Genomic DNA, 10,504 nt, shown 5'->3' on the forward strand with positions numbered 1-10,504 from the left:
ACTATTTTACAGATAATACTTTTGAGTTTTATAATTAACGTTGGTATGTATATAGGTGTCTAGATATTTTTTAAAAAAACTATGATTTTAAATTTTTAATTAATTTTGTCTTATATAATAAGTGTTTGAATATTTTTTTAAAAAATTATATTTTTAAGTTCATAATTAATTTTTATATGTTAGAGAAATATTTAGGTATAATTTCACAAAAACATAGAGCTTTTAAAATTAATTAATTTAATCATCCAAACATGGACTAAGTCTGATTATTCGACCTCTGTCATTTTTATCTTTTAAGATTTATTCTTATCATGATAGGATTTTTATTCTGTGATTAGAAATATTACCTCATTCATCTACAACGTCATCACCACTTCCTCTCTCCCCACTCTTGATCTTTTATAATTTGTATCCCGCCAGCGACCTCCTGTGCAGTCGGAGCACAAGTCCTTTTTCGTCTTCATCATCGACATGGAATATCTCAAGCCAAGCACTGCTAACTCTTCTCCTCTCACTCCTTTAGGTTTTCTCGATCGAGCTGCCACTGTCTACGGTGACTGCACTTCTATCATCTATAATGACATCACTTTCACTTGGTCCCAAACCCACCGTCGCTGCCTCCAGCTAGCTTCCTCTCTCTCTTCCATCGGAATCCGTCGCGGCCATGTCGTCTCCGTCTTCGCCCCCAACATCCCCGCCATGTACGAGCTCCACTTCGCAGTTCCCTTCACCGGCGCCGTCCTCAACAACATCAACATCCGCCTGGACGCTCGCACCATCTCCGTCATCCTCCGCCATGGTGAATCCAAGCTCGTGTTCGTCGATTGTGTCTCACGCGCTCTGGTCCTTGAGGCTATCTCCTTGCTACCTCCGGGAACTCAACGGCCTGCCCTTATCCTCATCGCTGACGGTTCAGTGGAACCCACATCGTTAGAGGGATTCTTCGATACGTATGAGGGGTTGGTTGCGAAGGGTGATCCGAATTTCCGGTGGATCCGACCCAAAAGCGAGTGGGATCCGATGATCTTGAATTACACGTCCGGTACAACGTCGGCTCCCAAAGGGGTGGTTCATTGCCACCGAGGGACGTTCGTCATCACTGTCGATACTCTGATTGACTGGGCTATTCCCAAACAACCAGTCTACCTGTGGACGCTAAACATGTTCCACGCTAGCGGGTGGAGCTTCCCGTGGGGTATGGCGGCTGTCGGAGGAACCAATATCTGCCTTCGTAAATTCGATGCCACCACCGTGTTTGCTCTGATCGAACGCCACGGTGTCACACACATGTGCGGAGCACCGGTGGTGCTCAACATGCTAACGAACTCCCCAACAAACAAACCTCTGAGAAGGCCCGTTCAAGTCCTCACAGCGGGAGCGCCGCCGCCTGCCGCAGTGCTTCTCCGAACGGAAGCGTTAGGATTTGTGGTGAGCCACGGGTACGGGTTGACAGAAACGGGTGGGTTGATGGTTTCGTGTGCGTGGAAGCCTGGGTGGAACTTGCTGCCGGCGACGGAGAGGGCACGGCTGAAGGCGAGGCAAGGGGTGAGAACAATCGGCCTGGAGGAGATGGACGTGGTGGACTCAGATTCGGGTAAAAGCGTGAAACGTGACGGGTCAACCCTCGGGGAAGTGGTAATTCGGGGAGGATGCGTCATGTTGGGCTACTTGAAAGACCCAGATGCGAATTCCAAGTGCTTCAAGAATGGGTGGTTCTATACAGGGGACGTTGGGGTGATGCATCCAGATGGGTACTTAGAGATTAAAGATCGATCCAAGGACGTGATTATCAGTGGGGGTGAGAATCTGAGCAGCGTGGAGGTTGAATCGGTGCTATACAGCAACCCGGCGGTGAACGAGGCAGCGGTTGTGGCGAGGCCGGACGAGTTCTGGGGAGAGACGCCGTGCGCGTTCGTGAGCTTGAGAGAGGGATTGGAGAAGAAGCCGACGGAGAAGGAGGTAATGGAGTATTGCAGAGAGAGGATGCCGCACTTTATGGCGCCGAAGACGGTAGTGTTCAAGGCCGATCTTCCCAAGACTTCGACCGGTAAAATTCAGAAGTACGTTCTCAGAAAGGAAGCTAAAGATATGGGGTCCTTGAAACGCAGCAGATTGTGACGAAGAAGACATATGAGATTGGGTCGCCTTGATGAATAAAGATAAGGTTCATTGATGTGGTGAAAAATTCCTTCTCTCACTAATTTACTTTGCTCGTATCTGAATTTCTGAGAAGGAATAGTGTTTGAGTTTTTCTTTTCTTTTCTTTTTTTAATTCAAGCTAAAAAAAAAAACTAAGTTCAACAACTATTTGATAATTGGGACCTCTTAATTTTATTTACTAAATTTGTGTTTAAGGATATCCAGAATGAGAGTTCTGTCATTTGAGATGCACGAAACATATGAGATGTTGACGCATACGGATCATGAAAAAAAAGTAGTTTAGGATTGTACTCAAAGTCTGAAACTCAGAAAACATGAATTTGTACATATACATATAAGGCAGCAGTAACCGTAAGAGTTAGGTATAGCAAAAATGAATAGTCTTTCAAATAATAATTTAAGGTTCGAAATTTAGGTATTAGCATTTAATAATAATGTCATTAAGAGAATTGACTCTCTAACAATAAGTACTAAAAAACAATATAAGTTCATAATATATTTATTATTTTTTTACCAACATATTGGAGTATATACTATAATTTTTTGACCTGGTTGTAATATCTACATTAAGTATTAAAATCTTGGAGATACATTGCATTTTATAATTCTATATCGTCCCAATAAGATTTAATTTGCATCAAATCTTAGATGATTGAGATTAAAATTGTAAACTCCAACTTTAATGGAGTTAAAGGTATTTTTACCTTTCAATTATTTATTCAAAAATACTTGGTATTCTAAACTTTTATATAGTGTAATTTTTTTCAACTTTTAAAAATAATACATTGAGTACTCTACAATTAAAAAAAAAAAAGTTACCTTTGATGGTTATTTGACCAATAAAATCTTAAAAAATTACCTTAAAAATTATCAAAAATAACTCATAAAAATAAAAATAGGTACCTCATAAAAAAATTAATATCAATTAAGTCTCTAAAATAATAGTTGGTTAAAATTATATTTTTGTCTTTTACATGAGTAAGAAATAACAATTATATCTTGTTATTTATATGTAATTTAGAAAACTTAATTGATACTAATTTTTTTAGGGTGCTTATATGTAATTTTATGAATATTTTTATATATTTTTTTAAGATATTTTTTATTATTTTAAAGTCAACTTTTAACTTCAAAGTACTCAATCCATTATTTTTAAAAGTTGAAAAAAATTATATTACATGAAAGTTTATAATATCATGTGTTTATGAGCAAATACTTGAGGGATTAAAAATGTCCTTTAATTTACTTTAATATATTTTTATATTTTTTATAATTCATTATTTTAATGGATATAAAATTTAAAAAAATAATTTTTTAAGTGGAAAAATAATATATCATTTAAAAATTATAAATTAATTTTTTACAACTAAAGTGTCAAGATTAGATTCGGATGATTTAAATCTTGCTATGATGCTTGTCAATTGACCAGCGCCCTTTCCTGGGAATATAATAGAAATGTATTAAATTTCCAACATTATTTATGGTCATCGCCGGAAAATGATCCTCACTGACCTTTTAAAACAGTACAAAAGCGGGTACGTGGGCGCGTTTTTCTATAAGTAGGGCCTACCATAACTGGACACTAAACAGCCTGAATTCAGAGGAATTGGAATGGGAACAGGCGTGGGGTCGGTATTGAAAATAAAGCTTTAAAATTATATTTAAAATAGGGTAATAGTTGTAAAAAATATTTATTTTTATTTTATTTTATAATCAAATATAAATTATGAAAAAATTATAATGTCCCTTATAATTAATAAAAAAATTATAACCTCAGAACCATCTTCTCTAATACAATAGAACTCTGACCCTCCCTTCCCTTTGTCGGCTATTGCAATCATATTCTCATTTAACATCTTGCTGGCATTAATCTCATCTAAATTTTCTCATGGCGCCAATCTCATCGACGATCACCTTGTTCCTCCACCCCTCTCACTACAGGACCCAATTCTACACTAGTGCTTGTTGGAGAATGTTGGCTTTGAGTCATGGCATCAATCTTGTCCAAGAATGTTGGCCTTTCATTTTGAGTTCTCATTTGCATCAATTCTCCACAAGATTTCAATATGCACAACCAACACAGGGAAAAAGGTGAACTGTGTAAGAAGAAGAATGAAGCTGCAAAAACTCACAATCTTAGCATTAGTTGTTTGTTGCTTGTTCATCGATAAGGGAGGAAGTCGTTGATGCGTGGCCAAGCAAATGAGGTAAGGGAGAAGAGGACAAGCCTAGGCATTCTTTAAGGGGGTATTTTGGTCATGAAAGTTTCAATCTCAAGATTAATTTTGCAATACTAAAAGGGTGGATTTGAGTATTTTCACCTGAGTGGGACTGAGCAATCTCAGACATTGATGAATGACTCATACCAAACATAGCAAAGGTTGTATTACTCTAGCTCATTCTAATCCCTACCTTCCAATACTGCATATCAAACAAGGTTTATGGGTTGGCTTGTGAGCATGGTGAAGCAAGCAAGAATTTTAGTGTGAAAGCGAGCACATGATAATATATATATATATATATATATATAAGTTTAATATAAACATTTCAACATATTTATATTCAATTCTAAAAATGTATAACAAAAAAATGTATAGTACATAGCTCAACTAATAAGGAATTGTATTAGTTTAATTGATGGTCTTGAGTTTGAATTCTGGGCATGTAGTTGTGTTAATATTTGTTGGGAAAAGCCTTGCTGCCAATATAATTCTACCTAACTCGACTCATGAATAATAGTTAATATGTAATTGTATCAAAAACAACATGCACATTTGTTTTCAATGTTTTGCTCATTTATTCTACATACCATAAAAATAATTGAAAAATAAGAATTAGATTTTCCAACATCATCTACAAAATTTTGACATAATTCATTTATAGTAATCAAGTTTTGAAAATTATGATCTTTGGCTACATCAAGTTCATAATATTGTAATTCACATTTCAATTAATTTTTTTCTTGGTCAAAAATTTTTGAAAAGTAAAATTTCTCAATAAAATTGTGTATGTTTTAAATATTAAATAATTTAAATATATTTTTAAAATTTAAAATTATGTTTTTTTTTTAAATATTGAACCTCTATCCTTTCATTTACGATTGAACTTATTAGTGCCTACCAGAAAAGTTAGAAAGTGATGGTATTGCGGCTCCGTGTCCCTTGCCCCCCATGCCTCCGATGCTAATTGTGTAACAACAACGAGTGAGATCGTTGGATGACCTCTGCCCATGCTCCTCCTCCATGCGTACCATATGAGCTAGCTTTAAATAACTTCACGAGATTCATTAAAAAACACAAAAAAAAAACATAACAAAAATAATTCACGTGGGGCTATGTTGCATCGTTGCGCGAAAAGTCCCTCACGGCCCCACTGATGTTTCCTTTATTTTTTAATTGTCAGAAAAATTATTATTTTTTATTTATATTTTTATAAGTAAAATTATTCATTTCAACAAGTATTTATTATATATTTTTTAAATTACTCCTCATAATTTACATTAATAAAAAATAATTAATACATATTTATGTTGATTAATACATGGCATTTAGTCCACTTTTTTATTTTCAAACATAATTATTACAATTAATCAATTTTTTTAAATTATATATACATTTTATATATATAAAAACGGAGGGAGTATGATTTTATCGCGGTCATAAGTTACCATGTCAAGCATCTAAATTTAGTTCAAATGAGCAAAATCTAAAATTTTTATTTATAATTGAGCTATTTCTTTTTTATATTTAACATCTATTGCAATAAAAATTACTAAAAATAAAATAAAAATTAAATTAAATTTACATCTTCCAAGTTTAATTTTAATGGTTTAGATTTCTTAGTATTGCATTGAAATTTAATCCTTCAAGGTACCAAACAACTATTCCCTCCATCCCTATATATAAAAGGTTTTCTAAAACTTTTTTTGTCCTTAAATATAAGAGGTTGTTAGCATATTTTTAATAAATAGATCATTATGCCCTTATTAAATTGAAAAGAAAAAAAATAAGTACTCTCATTAATTTATTTTAAAAAAATAAATTCATTTTTTAATTTACAATAATGAGGGACAAAATTAGAATGTTAATATACTTTTAATTAGATAATCAATTTTTATTGATCCGCACAATTCAATTAAAATATTTTATATATAAAAGTGGAAGGAATATGTTTTATTAGATGGTACATAATGGTGGAAATAGGTAAGGCCAAGTCAAATAAGTCTAGCATATTTATATAAATAGGCCAACTTTAGGCTGAAGCATAAATTAATCAATATAACATAAAATAAAATTTTGGTTGATTGGTTAGTTTAATTTTCAATGTATAAAAATGACACTTTAAAATAAATTAACATAATTCAAATTAACTATATTTTTATATATCACAAGATATATATTTATATAAATGTGTATGTTTAGACACTACAAAAAAAAAAAAATTTCAGCGACAATTCTAAAAAGTCGTTGCTAAAAATGAACAATTTGTGGTGACAAAAAAATTCACCAATAAAAGTTTGACTTTCTACGACGACATTCAAAGTTGCCACTGATTGTTAGAATTTCAATGGTGACAAGTATATGTCACCATCAAAGGTCTAAATTTTAGTGGCGATATAAAAAGTTACCACTAAAAGTTGACAATCAGTGGCGACTTTGATTGTCAATATATTTTAAAATGTATTATAGTTTCTTAAAAACTAATGTTATAATAAATATGTTATAAGTTTTAGTGGCAATATATAAGTTGCCATTGAAAGTTGACAATCAGTAGCAAAAGTCGCCGCTGAAAGTCTCACTTTTAGTAGGGACATTCAAAGTCACTGTTGAAAGTTTGATTTTATATTTTTAACATTATTTTTAATTTTTTTAATCTAATATTTAACTTTCTAAAACATTAATTTTATTGTATTATTGTAATTTTATAATGAATATATAAAATAACATAATGAGTTTTCATTTAATATATTTTATGGTTAAATTATAACTTTAAGATAATGAAATTATTTTAAAGATAAGGTTAAGGTATTATTTAATACTAATGAGTCAGAGTAAAGAATTGAACCAAACTATATTATTTTATGTCAATTTTTGTTATCAGGTAATGTTTGGTTTGGTTCAATACAACTATTTAGGTTAGTTTAATTAATTGGTTTTGGTCAAATGAAATTAAATCTAACTGAATTGATTAATGCATGTCCCTATGTGAAGTGATAAATTCATTCAAAGTTTGATTTTTTTAATTTGAAATGCATATAATGTGGTAATGAGTCTCTATTTTCAAATGTTTTATGATTAAATTGATATTTTAAACAATACCACTACTTGTTTATAATAATTAGACATGTGATAGTTAAATTTATTCATTCATAGAATGATATTTCATCTAATATAATTTTTTAATTTAAATTTTATATTTAATACTAGTAACTTTAGAGCTTGATGTTAATTTAGATATTCTCAATTTGATAGCTAATGATAAGAAAGAAAAGATGAAAAGAAAAAAATGAGATATTTTAAAATTTTATTTTTAACTTTTACAATATATGAAATATATCTAGGTATGTGTTGCTATATAATTTTTTTTGTTTGATGTTTCTTGTGACATAAATATAAAAAATTAGATAATATAGTGTATAATTTTCTTATAAAATTATAATTTAAAAATGAAAACTAATTAAAAAGTAAAGTGTAATGTAAAAACAACCCAATTACATTACTTAAGAATTATTGTTAATTAAAATCAAAAATAAAATTTCAAATAAAAATAGCTAGAAAAGTAAAAAATTATGAATTAATATATAATCATCTATATTTTTACTATTTATTCTTAGATATTTTTTATATTATAATTATAAATATGAACATTAAAATAAATAGTATAATAACCTCAAGAAGTAAAAAAATTAAAATAAATAATACAAATGATATTGTATCAATTATATTTATAGTTTATTTTAGACAAAATAAATAATATAACTTGCAATCTGAATAAATTAAAAGAATTAAATTGAAATATTTAATGATAGTAATAATATTTATAATATTTAATATTTAATATATATGTGTGTGTTTGTATAGTTTAATAATATATATATATATATATGTATGTATTTAATTATGCAGTAATAGATTGCAGGTTCATTTCAGCTCAATGACAAAATGATGAGATACAAAAGAAAGAAGTCATGGCTTTAAACTTTGGAGGAGGCAACTTATAAAATAAAAATATAAATTGATGACATGATGACATGTGGCATGAGGTGGGGGCGACACGTGGTGTGAGGTCAGGGTGACTCGTGGAGGGTGACATATAGAGGGGTGAGGTGGTGACACGTGGTGGGTAAAACTAACATTACTTTTCAGCGACGACAAAATTGTTGTTGTTAATGTGTGGTTTCTATAACAACAAATGTCACCATTAATACTTAATATTTAGCAACGAAAAAATTGTCACCGTTAATGTGTGGTTTTCGGTGGCAACTTTTATCGATTCTCAACTTTCAGTGGTGATTGTCTTTTTGTAACGGTAAATTTTTTTTGCGGCGACATTTGTCGTCCTCGATTTTCAGCGGTGACTTTTATTGTTGCCGCAAATAGAATCAGCGATAAAAACTCTCGCGGTGACATTGTGATGACTTTTTTTCGCTGCTAAAAACTTTCAACAGTGACTTTTCAACTTTCATCTGCGACAAAAGTCACCGCTGAAAATTAATTTTTTTGTAGTGAGACAAACTACAGTTTAAGTCAATTAAATGAAATCTCAAACAAGCACTAAATTAAATTACACAATGATGGAAATAGGTAAGGCCAAGTCAAACAAGTCTAGCATATTTATATAAATAGGCCAACTTAGGCAGAAACATAAATTAATCAATATAACATAAAATAAAATTTTGGTTGATTGGTTAGTTTAATTTTCAATGTATAAAAATGAAACTTTAAAATAAATTAACATAATTCAAATTAACGATATTTTTTATATATCACAAGATATATATTTATATAAATGTGTATGTTTAGACACTACCAAAAAAAATAACTTTCAGCGATAATTCTAAAAAGTCGCTATTAAAAATGAACAATCTGTGGTGCCAAAAAAATTCATCAATAAAAGTTTGACTTTCTACGACGACATTCAAAGTCGCCACTAATTGTTAGAATTTCAATGACGACAAATGTATGTCACCATCAAAGGTCTAAATTTTAGTGGCAACATAGAAGTTACCACTGAAAGTTGACAATCAGTGGCAACTTGATTGTCAATATATTTTAAAATGTATTATAGTTTTTTTAAAAACTAATGTTATAATAAATATGTTATAAGTTTTAGCGGCAATATATAAGTTGTCGTTGAAAGTTGACAATCAGTGGCACAAGTTGCTGCTGAAAGTCTTACTTTTAGTAGTGAATTCAAAGTCACTGTTGAAAGTTTAATTTTATATTTTTAACATTATTTTTTATTTTTGTTTAATCTAATATTTAACTTTCTAAAACATTAATTTTATTGTATTATTGTAATTTTATAATGAATATATAAAATAACATAATGAGTTTTCAGTTAATATATTTTATGGTTAAATTATAACTTTAAAATAATGAAATTATTTTAAAGATAAGATTAAGGTATTATTTAATACTAATGAGTCAGAGTAAATAATTGAACCAAACCATATATTTTATGTCAATTTTTGTTATCAAGTAATGTTTGGTTTGGTTCAATACAACTATTTAGGTTAGTTTAATTAATTGGTTTTGGTCAAATGACGTCAAATCTAACTGAATTGATTAATGCATGTCCCTATGTGAAGTGATAAATTCATTCAAAGTTTGATTTTTTTAATTTGAAATGCATATAATGTGGTAATGAGTCTCTATTTTCAAATGTTTTATGATTAAATTGATATTTTAAACAATACCACTACTTGTTTATAATAATTAGACATGTGATAGTTAAATTTATTCATTCATAGAATGATATTTCATCTAATATAATTTTTTAATTTAAATTTTATATTTAATACTAGTAACTTTAGAGCTTGATGTTAATTTAGATATTCTCAATTTGATAGCTAATGATAAGAAAGAAAAAGATGAAAAGAAAAAAAATGAGATATTTTAAAATTTTATTTTTAACTTTTACAATATATGAAATATATCTAGGTATGTGTTGCTATATAATTTTTTTTGTTTGATGTTTCTTGTGACATAAATATAAAAAATTAGATAATATAGTGTATAATTTTCTTATAAAATTATAATTTAAAAATGAAAACTAATTAAAAAGTAAAGTGTAATGTAAAACAACCCAATTACATTACTTAAGAATTATTGTTAATTAAAAT

At 29.9% G+C, this 10,504-nt stretch overlaps 1 protein-coding gene across 1 annotated transcript; it reads left to right on the forward strand.

Annotated features, from left to right (window-relative positions):
- Window positions 1-356: 356 nt before the first annotated feature.
- Window positions 357-2,366, forward strand: LOC129303035 (2-methylpropanoate--CoA ligase CCL4-like). Its single transcript, XM_054942033.1, has one exon. It carries the CDS (start codon window positions 472-474, stop codon window positions 2,116-2,118), a length of 1,647 nt encoding a protein of 548 aa, XP_054798008.1. The 5' UTR covers window positions 357-471; the 3' UTR covers window positions 2,119-2,366.
- Window positions 2,367-10,504: the final 8,138 nt, after the last annotated feature.

This window comes from Prosopis cineraria, unplaced genomic scaffold (assembly GCF_029017545.1).
Source record: "Prosopis cineraria cultivar Desert tree isolate PC_DT_omini unplaced genomic scaffold, ASM2901754v1 PC2, whole genome shotgun sequence".
Classification (NCBI taxonomy): domain Eukaryota; kingdom Viridiplantae; phylum Streptophyta; class Magnoliopsida; order Fabales; family Fabaceae; genus Prosopis; species Prosopis cineraria.